General features: G+C 45.8%; 6 protein-coding genes across 6 annotated transcripts; 2 read left to right on the top strand and 4 right to left on the bottom strand.

Moving 5' to 3' along the window:
* Nucleotides 1–394: 394 nt before the first annotated feature.
* On the bottom strand, nt 395–1123 carry JR316_0010645 (uncharacterized protein; the record flags this gene model as incomplete). Its single annotated transcript, XM_047896310.1, has 4 exons — nt 395–462; nt 513–580; nt 644–866; nt 925–1123. 4 exons carry the CDS (start codon nt 1121–1123, stop codon nt 395–397), a joined length of 558 nt encoding a protein of 185 aa, XP_047744355.1.
* A 1998-nt stretch (nt 1124–3121) lies between these two features.
* On the top strand, nt 3122–5805 carry JR316_0010644 (uncharacterized protein; the record flags this gene model as incomplete). The annotated part of the gene is made up of 6 exons (XM_047896309.1): nt 3122–3631; nt 3703–3757; nt 3888–3916; nt 3968–4727; nt 4784–4962; nt 5014–5805. The coding sequence occupies 6 exons, from the start codon at nt 3122–3124 to the stop codon at nt 5803–5805; spliced, it is 2325 nt and encodes a 774-aa protein (XP_047744354.1).
* Nucleotides 5806–6528: 723 nt separating this feature from the next.
* Nucleotides 6529–9462, top strand: JR316_0010643 (uncharacterized protein; the record flags this gene model as incomplete). The annotated part of the gene is made up of 7 exons (XM_047896308.1): nt 6529–6551; nt 6681–7266; nt 7338–7409; nt 7469–7552; nt 7616–8378; nt 8434–8612; nt 8665–9462. The coding sequence occupies 7 exons, from the start codon at nt 6529–6531 to the stop codon at nt 9460–9462; spliced, it is 2505 nt and encodes an 834-aa protein (XP_047744353.1).
* Nucleotides 9463–9852: 390 nt separating this feature from the next.
* JR316_0010642 (ABC1 family protein C10F6.14c) lies at nt 9853–11568 on the bottom strand (the record flags this gene model as incomplete). The annotated part of the gene is given in 5 exon segments (XM_047896307.1): nt 9853–10115; nt 10208–10577; nt 10601–10800; nt 10898–11541; nt 11555–11568. 5 exon segments carry the CDS (start codon nt 11566–11568, stop codon nt 9853–9855), a joined length of 1491 nt encoding a protein of 496 aa, XP_047744352.1.
* A 3083-nt stretch (nt 11569–14651) lies between these two features.
* On the bottom strand, nt 14652–17648 carry JR316_0010641 (putative secreted lipase; the record flags this gene model as incomplete). Its single annotated transcript, XM_047896306.1, has 18 exons — nt 14652–14902; nt 14930–15040; nt 15089–15195; nt 15248–15285; nt 15344–15416; nt 15471–15506; nt 15563–15592; nt 15656–15693; nt 15754–16020; nt 16079–16169; nt 16233–16302; nt 16352–16417; nt 16480–16590; nt 16650–16662; nt 16722–16797; nt 16886–17026; nt 17089–17247; nt 17605–17648. 18 exons carry the CDS (start codon nt 17646–17648, stop codon nt 14652–14654), a joined length of 1722 nt encoding a protein of 573 aa, XP_047744351.1.
* Nucleotides 17649–18677: 1029 nt separating this feature from the next.
* JR316_0010640 (Peptidyl-prolyl cis-trans isomerase cyp5) lies at nt 18678–19400 on the bottom strand (the record flags this gene model as incomplete). Its single annotated transcript, XM_047896305.1, is given in 4 exon segments — nt 18678–18810; nt 18854–18927; nt 19033–19356; nt 19371–19400. The coding sequence occupies 4 exon segments, from the start codon at nt 19398–19400 to the stop codon at nt 18678–18680; spliced, it is 561 nt and encodes a 186-aa protein (XP_047744350.1).
* Nucleotides 19401–19685: the final 285 nt, after the last annotated feature.

Here is a 19685-nt window from a genome sequence, read left to right as displayed (position 1 = left end):
CTCTACAAGGCATACCATTGTGGTTTTCACTTTAATTGAAAGGAAGGATGAGGATGAGAATATAAAATTGGGCCAGGGTGGTTGGCGCTGTATGTCAGCTGGGATATCTTTGAGCTCGGAATGCCTGTTCTGCTTGCCATTATACTCTCGGGCTTGTATCAAGCTTGTATGTGCTCTCATAGGTTGTTCCTTTTCTTCACCAAGGTACACGGAATCTAAATAGGAATGTTGAGGCATAGAATAAATTTGTACTATAATATTCTATTCGGTATCATAAACCGTTCTTCTGGGTCTCGCGCCTAACATGCTAAAACCATTCGAAACATGATATTGCCCAAGCTGAACATACAAAACATACAAGCACAACTTCCGATATTTCTTATTTGTTCTTGTTCTAACAGACAGTATCATATGCCTCAACGCTGACTTGTAGATTGGAATTCTGGGCTGCTGGGCCATAGCCTAAGGGAAAATCAGTAAGTGCGGAGTATATGGTGATAACCACAGCTCACCCTCTACCTGTCCACTTGTAATTACGCAACCGCTGACAATATCCTGAGCGGTTATGCCCACATCCGAGCTGTGACGAGTCCAATATCAACTCTAGTGAATTATCCATGGTTGGCAATTGCAATATACATACCACCAGGAGTGCACATCTTGACCGTTACCCCAGACATTTGTACCCCAAATGTTTGCGTTTCCACTTGAATAGAAGCGACTTAGGCCGTTTGCAGGTACCATGCAGTCTGTAGTACCGAGGCTGGTCAAATAGTTGACACATGCCTGCGCGCTGCTCTGTGAGACGGTCAACCCTCCTTTTTCACAAGTAATGAGAAGTTCAACATGGTTGGCAGACAACGCTTCTGATAGATATTCAATACTCCTGGGAATCGTAACCGAATTGAAATGGACATTACATACTCAAGGTGCTATTGCGGTAGAGATCTGCGGTAGTCAAACCAAGCGACTCCAGGGAGGGCATGCCAGGTCCTGGAATGACCTCTGGAAATTCGGAATCTGTTGAAGAAGAGGGATCAGCATCCGTCGGGGTGGTTGGGGCGGCGATGACACAGGTTATGGCAGAGGACACGAGGCACAGCACAAAAGGTCTGGCTAGCATCGTTGTTCCTGAGAAAATTAATCAGACTCTGTCTTTACAGGAACAGAAATATCTCGTAAAAGCAGGCCACTAACATTTTATATTTACAGGATAGATTGATTGCAGATTACGGACTAATACTCACCGCATATGGCATGCTGCAGTTCGTATCAGGTGCCCAAAAGTATGTTTTGGAGGGTTAGAAGAACGTTCATGCTCATGTGGCAAAGAAGTCGATGTCCAAGCTCACAGAACTGCGAACGAGAACCGTTGGCAGAAATTATTGTCCGGACAGGTGCCTTTAGATGTTAAGAAAGCAAAAAATTCGGAGAAAATTTGAGTGATCAAACAATTTACATGAATTGGGTCCGCCAGAAACCTGAAGGATGCCAAAAAAGCGGCGTGCATGGTAAAACATCTATCTGTACCTGAACAAATAGCTTATGTTAAAACCGTATGAAAGAACCTTGAATCAACGGGTTTCTCGTACATTGAGAAGTTGAGAAGCATCGAAAATATGTCGCTTCTATCATGTATGTATAGAAGAAATAAAATGGAATAGGCGGCTGCTTTGTCGACTTCAATCTTGATTGTTGTGTGATCCGACCCCTAAAATAAGTTTTAGAAGAGCGAGAATAATCCATCCAGACTGTCAAATCCAACTTCTTTCCAGCATACTAAGACTGATTAGAATTCAGAGACTAAGAATAGACTCACACATAATTGCCGTACATAAATTAGACGATTGCTCAGCAGTTTGATCTCCGTGGAGATCCATAAGCAAACCCCTGCCATAAAAATAGGAATAATAAAATACCAGTATAGTCAAAATGAGGGAACACATACAATATTTGCAAAGGGAAGTAAGCTTTAAAGTGATCCAGACATGTGTCAGGTTAACACACAACCGTCGACTTCGCTGTGCTGCATGGTCGAAGGGAAATATCTGATTTTCAGATATAGGTAGGTACACCAGGTGCCAGAGGTTCAGCAAGGAATAGAACTCAAAGTGTGAGGCATGAGCGCTCGGCGCTGGCCAGTGGATATGGCGAGCGTTTTGTTCCAGCTAAAGGCGGATGCATAGGGGTAGCGTCGTACGCGTACCGGAACGACCGTTTGACACATGTATCCCGTGAAAAATAATTCACATACATATGACGGATCTACAGCACTCGCTACTGGAGGAATTTCTTTCGCGCTCCATGCATTTTTCAAGCTTGAAACTCGGCTCCCTCTCCCTTTCCCGATAGAGATTTGTTTTAGCTCCTTGTATCACTGTGTCCTTGGATAGCTTTCTGTCCTCGTATCTGAAAAATAACAAGAGAGAGTCAGTGCCTAACATGAGCATTACATGATACCGAACGTGTATGACTCTGACTAACGAAACATCCTTAAGATATTGGCCTTTGAGGCGATAACAGCGAGTCAGGTTAGTCATATTGATCTGCTCACGTTAAGTCATGACTGGAGGCTTGATATCGACTCGACACTGACCATTTGACCTGGATCGATAATATATCGCTCTGTCCTTTGCAATTCATCGTCAGAAACTGGTCTAGCGACATCTGCCTTCAAGGCTATCGCGTCATTATTTGCACCTTTAGATAGTGTAATGGACAAGGACGGTGCTGTTGAGTCCTTGATGATGCTCTGAGTCTTCTTGGGCTGACAAAATGCCCACTCAGGGGATGTAATCATACGCATTGGACGACGAATGTGGCAACAGTGGTGGACAACGGGTGGCCCGTGAGAAATTGATGGGCCAGACCATTCTTTTGACAACACGTGCATCCAATCGCTGCGACGCGAAGGGCACCGCTAAGCCTGTGTTGAATCCCTTGAGGTAAACCTGCACGTTCTTCATGATCAATCATTTACCATCTCCTCAACTACAAACATACACCAACCCAAGGAGCATCAATTTTGCGTGTACACTATCCCGAAACAAGCCTGCGGATACATAAATATTGTCATATTAGTATCGTGCAGCGTCAGCAGCAGCAGCATATTATCAGGAAAATGGATAGCGAGTTCAAGTTCATCAGATGCTCTGTCGAGAGCTTCATGAACACCTACCTGCCTTTCGTCCCAAATGACAAGGAAACGCAATACTTTGTTCAGCAACTTTTACAGGACACTTCAACGGGGGCTGGTAATGCTTCTCATTCCAGCGACGTAACTACACGGCCAGTATTGTCTGTATTAACGGGAAACGAGACAACTTTCGCTTTTCGAGATTACCCACTCCAGAGCAAACGGGGGCGGCAGTCTAACAGCAAAATCACCGTCTTTCGAGGATGGGAGAAGATTGCACAGACCATTGGCAATTTCGAATATCCTGGGGAACGAAAACGCAACAAATTCAGCTACGTAAACATTCCGAACAAGAGGATAGCTTCCTCCAACCGAGGCTACAACAACAAAATCGATGCCGCATTTGTTGCAGCCTGCGATACGGACAAGCCGCTTCAGACGACCGACATAGCTGTTGTAGTCGGGCACAAAGTCGCTGCGTCGCACAATCGGCAAGTGGGTTCCATTCCATAGTTCAGCTAAAGACCATTCTGTCGCGTGTATCTTCTGATCTTTTCTCACTGTAGAACGCGTTACATGTCGTCTCTTCCAATGTTCAGATCATGAACGAAGACGTACGTCGTATGTTCACTTTCGGGGTGCGCTTTCTGTACATTTCTCTGATGGCCGAGCTGACATCCACGATATGCCACGCAGATAACAGCCGAAAGGCATAATGTTACGATGTGGTATCATGATCGTTCACATTCAGCCGCGTCGTATCCTTTTAACTTATCCACGGTCTGTAGCCTTCCCTATTCTTAGAATATTCTTCTGACAAAATCCACATAGAATCCTAAACTATTCATTCAAATCCTCATTGCATTTTTGTTTGCAACGGAAGAAGAGCTTGGCTACGATTCAATGGTGAAGCTCGCACCAGACGGAAACTACACATTCAAGCTTCCACGTTTACCGGGAAGCGACGAGTTTCGGCTCTTTCGCACTGTAGAGGGCCTATCGGTCTATCATTCGAACATCATCACTGGTCAAATGACACGTGTTTATAAAGTCGTTGAAGTCAGGGAAAACGGCGAAGCGTTTGGAGATCCTCTCGTTTTGAAAGACGTGTGGCTCGACAGCTCTGCGAAAACGGAAAAAGAGATACAGGACGCTATTTTTACCGATATCGAAGAATTTTGGGATTGCCCGGACGAACCGCTGGAGTTAAAGAGCTTCAAAGAAGCTCACAGGAAAATTGTTGGCAATGGCAGCTACAAGCAATACTTTCTTCAGATTGTCCTGGACTACAGCGGACAGAAAACTAAAGTACGAGTAGAGAGAGGAACCGAAGTCAGAGGTTTCTTCGACGCTGAGCAAGACCTCGCACTGGATGCTCCGGTGACTGGTACCAAATCACAAGAATCGCAGTCTCAGAACGATCAGACGTTTGTAAACACACACCGAATTGTTTCCCAACCACCAGCCCTTCCAGCTATTCCGAGCGAGCAGAAGAGGCAATATCGCATCCTTTTCAAGGAGATTTGTAGACCTTCTGGACGGCTCGAAACCCTCGGAGAAGTTGTCAATGTGCTATCGCAAACCCTCATCCGTAAGCGATTTGTTTTTCCCACCTTTGATTTGCAAAGCCTTACGCCTTCTATCTAGCGCTCCAGCTTTTGTTTTGCGCGGGATGGGTGCATAGGGACATCAGTTCTGGAAATATTCTTGCCTTCAAGGAAGATTTTGAAAGCCAGGGGCCGTGGCTCGCGAAGCTCTCTGACCTTGAATATGCCAAGAAATTTCCTTTGCCAAAAGGTTCAGCCCCCGCAGCAGATCCAAAGACCGTATGTACCTTCTTGTCTTACACCGTAACCGTTTTCTGAATATGTATGTAGGGAACACCGTACTTTATGCCTCTGGAGGTTATGATGTCGTCTTACCTCTTTTCTGCTGAATTCATCAATGCAATCATCGAAGCGCCCCTTGATCCTGCCAAAAATACAGTCAAAACTGAACAAAAGCGTATAATTGCGGAGAGGCTCGCTCAATTCAAGCAAAAGCTTCAGATGTCTACACCTGCCAAAAAGGTCACTGGAGTCGTTCACAATTTTCAGCACGATTTAGAATCGATATGGTGGATTCTTCTCTGGAATATATGCTGCCGTCTTCACCCAGAGCACTCGACACTGTCCCTTCAGGACTTTGGCAAGGCTATTTTCGTGAATGAGATGAAACCAACTGATTCCAGAATGAGGTGCATAACCGAACCCTCAATCGGAGAATCTATCGTCGCCGAGGCACCAGAATCGCTTTTCCCTCTTGTCAGTGCTCTCTTTCTGTTGAGGCATGATCTCTACCAGCACTACGTCGATCGTGGTAAAAGGGAAACATATGATGATATCGGATCGTACTCTAAGATCCATAACATCTTCTTCTACATCTTTAAACTCCTCAATAAAGAAGTTACTGAGGATTCTGAACCTCAAAATCCTGACGATGATGAAGGGGATTCACATTGGTCCAAAATCCCTTTATTGGTGAAGGAACGTATTATGGATTCTGGGGCAGAAGGATCAGCCGTGGGAGAACCGGAGCGTAAGCGTCCTCGATCCAACGAAGACCATGTCGATGTGAGGGAGGTCGAGAGCGAAGGCAGGACCGGCGCCAAGAAATCTAGAAAGAAGTAACAGAGATAGATAGTAGCTTTAGCGTTCCGGCTTGCTTTGATATAATTCATGTAAGTATTAAAGTGAGTGGAGTTATACATATACAGAGATATTGGTACGCCAAAAATTAGCAAATATATATATTATAAAATGCTTGAATGAAAGTCACCCGTTGATTCAACGCGTTGCGCTTTGACGTCTGCCAACCTCACTCTGGATCACAGGTCCAAGTCAGTGAGTCCATTCGGCAGATCATTAATCCTCCATTGCTATTTTTGCTCAGGGTAGTAACACCAATGGATACGGCCACTCAATTAATTTAGAAGAAACGAGGGAAGGCCTTTCACGCTACGTGACTCCAGCTCTTGAGTATTCTTTCCAAGTTCCACTGAAGACAAAAATTAATACTATCATGCAAGAAACTTTACATACCATTGTCCTGTTCAATCGGCCTTCTAAACATCATACGTACAATGGTAACCACCTAGAAATATGACCATTAGGAGCAGACTTTAATGGAAGTTTGTGCCAGTTTGATTGAACAACGGATGTGGGCCCTTGTGGGCCAAAGTTGGCTGGTTTAATTGGGTAGACAATGGGTAGGCCGTGAGAAATGATGGGCCAGATCATTGAACAGCACGTGCACCCGATTGCAGCGACGCGAAGGGCACCGCCAAGCCTCTCTCAAAACATACTTAAGATGCAACGCGCATCCTTCGTGATTCATCATTTCCCCTACACACAATGACGAACGAAAACAAAACCAAGTGAGTGCTTTATCATATCAGTCAGAAATAAAGGCTAAAGGTTATACCCAAAGGACTACCAAACCTCTCCCGTACATTTTTGCAGCCTTTGTCACGGGTCTACTACGAACTAACATTCGACATTTACAGATTCCCCGACACCCCACGTAGCCAGAAATCCTTCGGACAGGATATTGGCATCGTGCAGCTTCGGAATCAGATTGCGAGAGAAATGGATGGCGAATTCATAACCTGCCCCGTCGAGAGCTTCATGGAAACCTATCTCCCTTTCGTTCCAACCGAGAAGGAGACGCAATACTTTGTTAAGAAGCTCTTAGAAGACATTCCAACGGGACGTGGCGCAGGACCTTACGCTCTTCGCAGTGACACAGACCCGATATCATCCGTTTTAACTGGCGACGAGACAAATTTTGCTTTTCGGGCGTACCCGCCCAAGAAAAAAATGGCAGTACTGACTGACAACGAAATCGCTGTCTTTAAAGGGTGGGAAAAGATCGCTGAGACCATTGGGAATATCGACTACCCTGGACAGCGAAACCGTAACAAATTCAGCTACGTGAACGTGCCATACAAGCCGATAGATTCTCCCAATCGCGGCTCCAACAACAAGATCGATGCCGCATTCGTCGCAGCTTTCGAAAAGAACAAGCCGCTTCTGACTACGGACATAGCAGTTGTAATGGAACACAAGTTGTCAGAGTCGCAGAAACGGCAAGTGAGTTCCGTTCCATTTTCCACCTCATATCTCTTCTTTCGCGCGGGTTGCCTGATGTTTATTCACTATAGAACGCTTTGCAAGCTGTATCTGCCAATGTTCAGATCATGAACGACGACGTCCGTCGTATGTTTACTTTTGGGGTATGGTTTCTGGCCTTCTTGTTGTCGACCGAACTGACATTTGCAACAATGCAACGCAGATCACGGGCGAACAGCGCAACGTCACGCTGTGGTACCATGGCCGCTCGCATTCAGCCGCATCGCATACCTTCGACTTCACCGAGGTCTGTAGTTCTTCCTCTCCTTATAATATTCTTCTTATTCTTATTCTGACAAATTTCCTACAGAATCCCAAATTATTCATTCAAGTCTTCATTGCGTTTTCTTTCGCAACGGAGGAAGAACTTGGTTACGATCCAACGGTGACGCTCGAAGCAGACGGGAATTACATGTTCAAGCTTCCCGAATCACCAGGCAGCAAAAAGTTTCGTCTATTTCGTACTTTGGAACCCTTATCGCTATATCGCTCGAACAACATCACTGGCCGCATGGCGCGTGTTTATAAAGTCGTCGAAATCAACGAAAGTGGCGAGGAGTTTGGAGATCCCCTCGTTCTGAAAGATGTATGGCTCGACAGCACTGCGGAGACCGAAAGGAAGATACAGGACACCATTTTTGGCGATATTGAACAATTTTGGAATAGTACGGACGAACCGACGGAACTCAAAGAGATCAAAAAAGCCCACCAACAGATTGTTCTTGATGGAAGCTACAAGAAGTACTTTCTCGAAATTGTCCTTGACCACAGTGGACAGTTAACCAAACTACGAGCAAAAGATGGAACCCAAACAACAGATCTACTCGCTGAGCCCGACCCTGCATCACATGTCCCACGAACCGGTACTAAAACTCAAAAATCACAGCTGCAGAACGTCCAGGCATCCGTCAACACTCATCCCATTGCTTCGAGAACACCAAAGCGTCCAGTAGTCCTGCGTGAATATTCACCAAAGAGGCAGTATCGCGTTCTATTCAAAGAGCTTTGTGAAACCGTTGGACGACTCGAAACCCTTGGAGAAGTTGTCAATGTGCTCTATCAAACACTCACCCGTAAGCGGATTGCGTTGTGTTGTTCCAGTATCAAAGCTTACCTGCTTCTATTTAGCCCTTCAACTTTTATTCTGTGCGGGATGGGTCCATAGGGACATCAGTTCCGGAAACATACTTGCATTCAAGAAAAATTTAGAGAGCAAGGGGGAGTGGTTTGCGAAGCTCTCTGACCTCGAATATGCCAAGAAATTTCCTTTGCCAAACGCCTCAGCGCATGCTGCAAATCCAAAGACGGTATGTACGTCATCTTACTGCGAAGTAGTTCTCTTCTGAACATTGCTTACAGGGAACTCCTTACTTTATGCCTCTGGAGGTCATGCTCTCAACTTATCTCTTTTCTTCCGACCACGATGATACGATAAGAGCGAAGGAACATCTCCCCCCGTCGCCTGGTCTTGAAGGAAATACACTTGAGATTGACGAATTACAGATTGTGGCACAGGGCATCGCCAAATTTCAAAGAAAGGCTTTCGAAACTGCGACGGCCGAGCCGCCGGCTGGTGTCGCTCATAACTTTCAGCACGATCTAGAATCATTATGGTGGATTCTTCTTTGGAACGTATGCTGCCGCCTCGACCCAGAACAATCGACACCGTCTCTGCAGAATTTTGGCAAGGCCATTTTCATAAATGAGATCAGGCCGACTGATGCTCGAATCCACTGCATCACCAAAGCCACATTCGGAGAATCCATGACGGTTAGCGCTCCAAAGTCAATCTATTCCTTTGTTGCTTCACTCTTCTTCTTGAGGCAGAATCTCTACAGCGAATATGTCGATCGTGGTCGCGAAGGCGCATACAATGATGTTGGGTCATATGCCAAGATCCACAACACATTCTTCTACGTGTTTAAGCTGCTCAACATACAGGCCACCGAGGCACTTGATTCAGGCGCCGGGGACGGTAGAGATTTGCATTGGTCGGAGCTTCGTTTGCTGGTGAAGAATCATAGTAATACGGCGGCAGAGGGATCCATCGTGGGTGAACCGGAGCGTAAGCGTCCTCGATCCAACGAAGACCATGTCGATGCGAGGGCGGTCGAGAGTGAAGGCAGGCCCAACCCCAAGCAACCTAGAAAGAAGTGACAGACAGATAGATAGTAGCTTTGGTGTTGGGACTTGCTTCGATATATTTCATGCAACAACATGTATTGTAATAGTTTGTACATTGGATATTGGAGTTTTATTCGTGATCCGGTATGCAATAAGTATTAAAATGAATGGAGTGCCGGTAATCCTGCAGTAATCCATGTACAAAGATATTGCTACGTCACAAAATTAGCAGATATATCTATCATCAAATGCTCAAAAACAAGTCACCACATTGGTACAACGCGTTGCAGTTTGACTTCAACTTCTGCCAGCCTCACAGACATCCTCCCGAGACTCCAGGTCGAGATCAGAGTCCAACCGGGAGATCGATGCCCATGTCGTCCTCAACAAACTCCCTTAGCGCCTCCTCCATCTGCTCCTTCATCATCCTGTTCCCCTGCCATCGTCGCGTGGCAGTGCATCCCGAGCGTGCATCCGAGCGGGAAGTGTGCGCAACCAGAACCCGACCAATGCCTTCCAAATGGCGAAGTCCATGCTGAACATGCTGAGCTGAAAGCGTGTGTGGTTGTACCACTCCCGTGTGCGCTCGGAGAATGTGAGGTGAGTGTTTCGAGTGGGTGCCTTTGAAGCCCAGTAGCCTGTGATTTTGACGCCATTGACGGGACTGCCGAATGACGCGTTGTTCCCTACAAAAGGAAATATGATGAGCACACCGAAGCCAACCAAAAGTGAAGACATAAAGTAAAGAGAGGTCAGATAAATGGTAGTGTGTATGTACCTTGCATTATCCGCATATTTCTGTTCAGAAACAGAATGACTTTGGGCATCCGATCCGTGTCCGCCAAAAATTCCTTCAGCCTCTGCTTCATCTTCAGACTGAGCTCGTACTCTGACATCCGTTCTCTCTTTTTCTCGTTATCTCTATCCTCGTTTTCTCCGTCTTTTCTCGTTTTCTCTGCCCCTGAATCAGTCTTCTTGACCTCTCTCCCCTTCCTCAAAATCGTCGGCCGCATCATCACAAAGCTCGCCACCAAATCAGGTAACGGGCCGAACCCCCATCGCTCCGCAACACTCTTCACTCCACTAAAATCACCCACCAGCATCGCCCGCCACAGCTCCGCCCACTCCCTCTTGAATTCTTCAGGAAGCTGTACACACAGCCCATGATCACGACTTGCGGCTGGGTGCGGTTTGTAGGCGAGGGGCGTATGAGGATGTTACCCGGGTGTAAATCGTAGTGCGCCTGTCCAAACTGAAACATCTGCGCGGACAACAGCTCAGTGAGGCGCCTTTGGCTGGGTGTACCGGGTAGAGGAACGACGACGCTGTCGAGGGGGTTGATAAAGTAGAGCTTCCTGCTGAAGTCTAGTTCTTACCTTAGATGGTCTGCAAGAAAATCTACAACATCGTGAAATGAACTAGGCAAATTGATATGAGTAATATCAAGATATAAACGTAGAATACTCACCAACGACGAAATATACGGGCAGATCAAACGCCCAATGCTCAAACATCCACATAACAGAGCGGAACGCAGCAATGTCCCACTCCATTTGCTTTGCCACGTCAGGCTTCTGTACCTTTACTGCAACCCACTTTCCCTCGTCTACCACACGTCCACTCTCATCGCGCGTGGGCCAGAGCTTTGCCTTGTGCACTTGCGCGATGCTTGCGCTGGCCACAGCCTTTTCTTCAAATACCTCAAATACACCGTTGGGCCCGCTCGGAGGCTGCCCCAACTCATTTACAAATACACGGTGGATGGTTGAGTAGGGAACCTGCGGTGCGTCGTCGAACAGGCTGGCGAACTGCTTCTGGATCGGCTCTGGGAGCGCCGCTGCGTTCGCAGCTATCGCTTGCCTTCCACTGATCTCAGAGAAGCGAAACAGTGTAAGGATGCTAAGGTGCGCACCCAAACTTGATGTACAACCCTCCGTTAGTCGAAAGCAGGTCAAATACCCGCTGCCCGACGCGCTCGTGCAACTCCGGGGCTTCGACGGTTCGGGGTTGTTGATGCTAGAAGTAGAACTCTGGGAATTGGCATCTGAAGTTGACTCGACATGAGCCTTAACAAAAGATATGTAAGGATCTTGCTTGGGGCAAGGCTTTTGCCTTTTCCACAAACATAGGAAGGGGCATAGGAAAAAATAAGTGCAGCGCAAGTGCGCAAGTGCAAAACGTGCAAATGCAAGTGCACGGTGGCTGTGCTGCAGTGCAGTGCAAGTGCATTGCGAGTGCATGCGAGTGCACGGTGGCTGTGCTCAAGTGCAGTGCAGTGCGCGCGCAAGTGCAAACATAAAAAAAACGCAAATGCACAGTCCGTTATAGTACACAGCATCATATACTTGATATACATGATATTTACATAGCTAATCAATGTTGTACCTAGGAGATTGAATATTATTTCTTTGTTTTTGACTTCACTGCCTTCGCTGCAGTCCTATTTTCAGGGATAGGCCGTGGCCTAAGGTTTCTCTTCTCTCCTACTAGGCTCGGTGGGTCGTATAATTTTGACAGAGTTTGGGCTGGTAGGAATGATAGAAAAGCCATGTATCGTCTTAATAAGTAGAGTGAGACCTCCGTGAAGGGCCACCCTTTTCCACTTTATAATAAAGTTGTCTGCCAGTGTTACATGAATGAATATCATCAGTCAACTGCCGTGAAAAATATCAAATAATAGTATATACTTACCTTTGATAGTATATCTGCTGTAAAAATTATGGATGAAGTATTCCCAATCCAACTCTTTCGTTCTCAGACAGCTATCAATTGACGAAGGGATTGAACTAAGTCATTGTCACGGTCTCTGATTCTAGACATGTCAAGCGTCAACCCCCAAAAAGCCTTCCATAGGCACGGTGACACTCGAGTACTATGAAGTAAACATAAGTGCATTCAAGTGCAATGTAAGTGTGTGCAAGTGCAGTGCAAGTGCACGCAAGTGCACGCAAGTGCAATGCAAGTGCAATGCGAGTGCATGCAAGTGCAGTGCGAGTGCATGAAAGTGCGCGCAAGTGCACGTGAGTGCACGCGAGTGCAGTGCAAGTGCACGCAAGTGCAGTGCAGTGCAAGTGCAGTGCATGTGACATAAATGTGACATAAATTAGAAGGTTATCGGAGACGAGTCAATTATTGTATAATTGCCAGCAGAATCCCCAGCTATAAGCATAATTTTTAATGTTACCCGATTTCTTAATCCGAATAGCGGAAGTTTTAGCAGGCAGACATTGTTTTGCTTGATGTAGTACCTCATCATTGTAGAGAGAATATTCAAACTTATTTTTGATTTATTTCGCCCCAAGGTGCCCAGAGAGAGTAAAAAACACTATTCGGGAGAATGGGTATACCACACAGACCGAAATATATAAGTTTTATGTTTTATTTTCCCATACTCCAAGGCAGAAGGTGTATTTACAACGAGTTCATTGGTTCTTGTGACGACAGATCACAAGTCCGTGACAACACATCCCTGGCAGTGAAATGTGCCAGAAAATGGCGCACAAACTGTCTGAAGCAAATTTTAGAATAAATAGTCTAACAGAGGTAATATTCAAAACTCATGCTAGAAGCCAAAATTGTTTATTTGCCTCAGACCTCAGTTGTACGAGCAAAACATGGCATGTTCTCCTCACTCGGCATGCACCGGCACCTTTGTCCCGAGGAAATAATTGTGACATATTCACACACTGTCACGCGCGATGCAAGTGCAGAGTTGCACTTGCATTGCACTTGCATGCACTTGCGTGCACTTGAGTGCACTTATTTTTCTATTTGCCCGGTTCGATGATACAAGTGCACTTGATATGTCACACATTTGGAATAACGCCTTAGACACTAAGTTTGACGTACAATGAGTGTGTAACCGAAGGTAGCGCGGTTTGATTATACTTGCGAAGTTGACACGCCGTAGTGAACTGTTCGTTAGCCATCTATTGACGCCATAAGTCACGGGGGAAATGGAAGTCGAAAAAACCGAATATAACAGTCGACAGCGCGTTTGAACAGAAAACACTCCGAAAGATCAGCAGAGTCATCCGCACCATGCAGAAATAAGTTAGAGGTTCCATTTAATTGGGTCGAACGGGAGCTACCTCGGTTGAATAGCCACAGTTGAATCACACACCAAGTTTCAACATACATGGTATAACCATTCGTAATGTATAGAAGGCACCGCTTGACCGGTGACCTCTCGCTTCTTCATAGAGAAATCTATAGCAACACACAGGAACAAAAAAACCTGGGGTATTAATTCAGCTTCAGCTCTATAAACAATATCAGAACTCGGAGCACAAGTTTCAATTGAAGCTTCCCCATCCAGGCTCAATCCAAGCCATCAGTTAGATGCCTAAGGATGTGTTTAGGACATCCATGGCTGGTACCATCATGATGACCGCGTCGCCACTTACCGCATCCGTTGAAAGCGGCTACTTTCCCATCATACCCATGATGAAATACCAATGAAATGGTTAACGTAAGGATGGTAACAGAGCTCAACAGAGCTGGACAAAGATGCTGCAGCAAATTAGGCCAAGTCCGATACAGACTCACCAGAAAAGTACTATCGGCTTGCCATGAGGGTGAGAACAAGTTAGCATGTTATATAATATTGTGTTATATTAGCACAATTGGAGTAGCCATGTACACAGAAAGATTCGGACCCGAACCTGCTTCTGGATCGGCTCCGGGAGCGCCGCTGCGTTCGCAGCTATCGCTTGTCTGCTACTGATCTCAGAGAAGCGAAGCAGGATGAGGACGCTAAGATACACACCCAAACTTGATGTACAACCCTCCACAGACATCTGCCTTCATGGCTATCGCGTCCGTCTGTGCAGCTGAAGATAGTGTAATGGACACCGACGTTGTTGTCGACTCCTTGGTGATACTATAAATCTTCTTGGGCCCACAAAATGCCCACTCAAAGGGGCGCTTGAGAACTTTGTGGTCATGTTTCTTGAGAAAATGGGAGGGTGGTTTGCAATATAAGTGCTTCGTCGCTCGACGTGGGGGTCAGAATGCTATGAGTGCACCCATCACAAATCGACGCCAGGTCCTCGGCAAAGGTCACAGGTTTGCGCCTCTGATGGGCACTGTAAAATGATCACAGAAAGGGGAATGAAATCATACGCACCCTATCCGATGATTCTGCTTGACTATTGTCAAGTCGCAAAGAACAACAAAATGAATTTGATTTCAACTCGTCAAAGGGATACATATACTGGCTATTATTGGCCAGCGCTTGAGTCGAGCTCGAGAGAGATTCGTGACAATAAATTCATCGCTTCCTCTCTAGACGTATCGGATGTAATCGAGATTGCGGGCGCCGGGTCCAGGAACGTCAAAATTGGGGGACTGGTCGGGGAGGAGCTCCAGGGTTTCCAGTCAACGGCGGAGAGGAGGCTAATAGGGTTTTTGGGAAGCGATGGGTTCCCCGTGTTTGCGAAATTGACTATGAAGCAGGTGAGCTTTCCTTGCGCTATCGAAAAATGGTCACAACAAGTACCTAGTCCATCTGTGCCAATGAAGTCGGGGTCTGTTCCAGTTCCATAAAACTCGGGAATATCAGTTCCGTGGGACGCTCCTAGAATGGGGATGGATTTTCCACGTTTGAATACTTGTGCGAGGTCAGCGAAAGACAATTGTTTCGCTACAATGAGCTTACAAAAGGCATAAGTAGACTGGGTCTTTGAAGCGGTCTGCAAGAAGAACCGACGGGGAGCTTGGAAGAACAGGTCACCTGAAACTGACGCCATGCGCTTGAACTCTGGCCTATCCATGGTTCTCAGGTTAGATAATCAAAGGGGACGGAGAAACACGATACGTGATTGCGTTGGCGGTCCCAGTATCGAATGGAGAACCCTATCAAACCAGTAATCCTATTTAGCATCAAGGGCGTCTAAAAGCAACTAACTCGTACCAAGGTGACATTTTCAGGATATGCTGCGGCGACCTCGGCCAACTGTTCCTGGGATACCAGACCTCGAAAATAGCTACGCACATTCTCAGCGTCTCATTGATATAAAGAAGAATTGGAATGTACAAACATGTTTTCCATATAAGACAAGAATTCTTCGTTGGTGCTTTAAACAGTTTTCCTTATTTGAGCTCATGCTACCCATGAAGTAGGAATACATACGTGATATTCGTGTTGGACAGTGAGAACAGTCTTTAAGAGGACGTCAGAAGGTTGGCCAAAGTCAAGCTTTCCTATGTGATAAATAACACTCACGTTCCTTCGTCGTCGCAATCCCCCGTAATGAAGGGGACCTAACAATATTAATAACCGTGTGGACGCTTCAAAAAAGTCAGAAAAGTAGAAGCCCATACCTTTGCGTATAACCCTTTTTGAATAGAAACTTGAGGATCTCTTTTGATAAAATCTCCATCCACTGTTGGTTGCCACGGGATTATCCGGCTTGCAAATGAAAATAGACTGTCAGATAAATTCATAGCATCCCCTAATACGTCGAACGGGACCGCTCTCAGGCATGCAATAGGGTCAGCACTCCCTGTACACCCGGTGTTAGCCAAAAGCTGTTCAAAGACAGGTTGTTTGGTGGTAATGTCCACGGTAGGAAGTGGGGAGCCAGATTCCTGTATAAGTTTGTGTGATGAAAACGGAAGCTGAATCGATGAAGGTCATGGAATATACCATTACTGCTCCGTGGAATAGCCCGGTAGGATTGCCGTCATTCACAACGATGTGGGCGCCTACTGAGATAGCACCCGCACTTTCTCCCCAACTATAAAATTCCAAAATAAGTAGGTCATCCATGGTATGGTGAAAGTAATCTTGAAAAAGTTACATCGTTACCCTATTAGGGTCGCCTCCGAAATGTCTTATGTGATCCTGGACCCATTTCATGGCAAAGCGTTCTAGAATATATGAGCGACAACGCATATAGATGTACACAAGTCAACTCACGATCTCTTAGCCCTGCATTTCCGATTCCAGCCTCCTTGACTTCTTTTCCAGCCAGCCAACCAAGGGCTACAGGTAAATTTGTGCCATTAGGCAAAGTAAAAAGAGTGTAACGAAAAGAAAATTCCGACCACTGAGGCGGTAATTCGCCGATACATATACAACCGGTTCGTCTAAGGCAATTGAACGCGAGACTACGGTATTTCCTGGATTAAGCGAGGTATCCCCAACTTGGAATCCACCTCATTGTGGGGTTTGACTTATACAGAATGGGTCGAATTTTGAGAGGAATACAACGAACCTCCATATATCCACTGATGTATCGAAGTTAGACGTAATGCCATAATATTCAAGATCGAAGACAAATACTCACGAATAAAACAGGAAGTGCCTTGCCGGAAGGAATCTTTGCAGGTTTCACCACGTTGATAAAAAGACCTGGGGTGATGCTAAGATTAACTGCCAAACAACAGATCCAAAATCAATAGCATACAATCCTCTGATACAGCAAGCGAGCTTGATGTTCCACTTGCAGACGGAGGAGTAACGGCAGGAGATGCAGAGATGTTTATCGATGGCTGCACTTGTTGGAAGCATGCAGAACCGAAAGTCGTTGCCTGGCGAACACCGTTGAACGGAATTGGAGGTTCGGGCGGTGCAAATCGAAGATTTCCAATCCTGCGAAAGCTCAATGATTAACTACAATACTTTTTATGAAAATCACCCTGTAAGATGCGTACGGGGGTGCTGCGAATGGCATGCCAAGGAACATCTCGAGCTCCCCCGCTACACTTCCTTGAAAGGAGCCATAGTTGAGTTTAACAATAGAGCTTGAGCCATCGATGAACGTTGTCGCTGTGACCCTTCCAAGATACGCGATTAGCAGAAGCAGCCATAGTCTAGTTGCGGAAACGAAGGAAGAAACCATTCTTACTGAGCAGTATGAACGTGGATTTGGAAGGCCTCTTTATAAGATAATTGAGCCCTGAGATCAGATTCATAAACCGACTGCGCACCTGTGAACCATTCGTCAACCAGCTATTGAACCCGTCAATCATCATGGGTAAATGGAAGAGTTGAAAAAACTGAATGTACCAGTCGACCCTGGCGTTTGAGCAGAGAACACTCGAAAAGATCAGTTGATTTATCCACACTTTGCGGAAATAAGTGAGAGGTTCCATTTAATTGGGTCAAACGTGAGCTTCTGCGGTTGAATGAGCCAAAGTCGAATCACACACCAAGTTTCAAAAATGTACCTGGTATGATCATTTGTGATGCATGGAAGGCGGCGCTTGCCCATTGGCTCGTTCAGAGCAAATTTGTTGGAAAACACAGCAAAAAATACTCGTAGTGCCCAGCTTCAGCTGGCTCTGTCTAAACTATCAGAAGTCATATTGAAACGTTCAATTGAAGCTCACCCGTCCAGATTCACCCCGAGCCACCACTTCGACGCTCAAGGATGTATTTTTATTTAGGACATCCGTGACTGGTACCATGGATGACCGCGTCGCCATTTACCGCGTCCGTTGGAAGCGGCTGCTTTCCCACCACACCCACGACAAAAAACGGATGAAGTGGTTAACGTAAGGAGGGTAAGCACATGATAGAGCTCGACGAAGATGCTGCACCTAAGCTTAGCCTTAGTCCAACTCTGACATTCTACAATCAGGTACCACTGACTTGTCGTGAGGTTGAGAACGAAGTTCTGTTATATCAGCGCAATTGGAGAAGCAATGTAAGCACTGAGATACTTAACTCGAGTTGAGATATAAATCGTTATAACATTTCAACAGGAACATGTCTTCCTGGTAGCAAAGACACCTGTTTCGAGAAGACCAGACTTGCAGGGTTATGCGAGTTAGTGCCCCTTTTTGCACTCGGTTCCTGATACACGCCGTGCCGACTGGCAGGTTCAATTAGAAGGCTCAAAAACAAATCATATTGCTCCAATGTAGCATTATTACATTCACGTATACTGTATAAGACTTGTGTTTGTCAGTCAACGCCACACACAGCAATATGCATACTTACCAGCAATATTGAGAAGCTACGGCCAATTTTTGGACCGATAAGCGATGGTAGTGAGATGGCCTTGGGGTATTTCATACTCATACAGCCCAAAGCCATCCCCGACTGCTGTCTTAACGAAATCAACGTAAAGGGGTGTTGATCCCATTCGTTGTCTCCACAGACGCAAGAATGGCTCACAGTAAGCCAGTGGAAATGGGATCAATCTCTTTTGTCTGGGGGACCTTTTTCTACGAGCACGCCTGTACAGACTACGATATGATATGATCAGGATGTGATTGAATCAGAAAGGTCTTTCAACTCACGCTTTGAGAAATCCGTGGTAACCCCCAAACTTTTTCCAAGCCACACGTTCAATTTCGTACTCCCGATAAAGATAAATAGGTGCCCAAACATTTTGCGGAATGTCTGGTGGCTGCCAAAACCTTACACTTCTGTGTCAAACAAGGAAAATAGAGTATGTACACAGATACATACCTTGTTTCTCTTTCAAGGCCGATCAAATCTTTCTCCTTCAACATATAACATTTCTCCACTTTCGTTTTGCTGATCTAGACAGAATGAAATCAGCCTAATTCATGAATAGGTAAGACGGTGTATTATTCGGTTTATCATTATTATTATATTCATTTAGACTAGTAAAATAAGGTGCTCACCTTTTGCGCAGTACACGTAACTCTTTGGATAGCTGGGAATTCTCTATCATCACAGCGCGCACGAGAACGATCCAAGGACATTTTCTCGGCATGATTGGACGATTGTACCACATCCTCTTTCTTGACTAGCCTGGGTTTTTTGTTCAGGGTACTCTGAGCGTAACGTTGACCAGATGAAGTATCGCTGAGTCTGGTGACTGTCGTCGTATTCCCATGCTGACCTGTCGCGAGTTCGCGGAAGTTGCGCGAGGTTTTGGGGACTGTGTCGTCGAATAGCTGGAACACGATGCGCCCGGATGGCTTGGAGTTGATGGCTACATCAAACTATACCCCCGTACACGAGTCGAAATTCGAAATTTATGTGCCATTGCGATATATATCGGTATTGGTCATGTAGTTTGAAAGCCGGAAACCAAGATGATTATTACGAAGAAATTCACTAGCTCGTCAGAATTAACATCTCACATACAGTAAATACTGAATACTCACGAAAACATTCGCCCTAGAGTTGAGCGACCCAGAAGGAGAAGCAGCCTTTACTTCGCCGTTTTCGCATACCTATCAAGATCACAGTTTGGTTGTGCTTCTTCGTTATAGAGGATTACTCACCAACTTACACTCTTCCTTCACTTGCTCAATTGAGTTCGAGTTCA

This window comes from Psilocybe cubensis, chromosome 10 (genome assembly GCF_017499595.1).
Source record: "Psilocybe cubensis strain MGC-MH-2018 chromosome 10, whole genome shotgun sequence".
Taxonomy (NCBI): Eukaryota; Fungi; Basidiomycota; class Agaricomycetes; order Agaricales; family Agrocybaceae; genus Psilocybe; species Psilocybe cubensis.
This window is presented reverse-complemented; position numbering and strand designations above follow the sequence as displayed.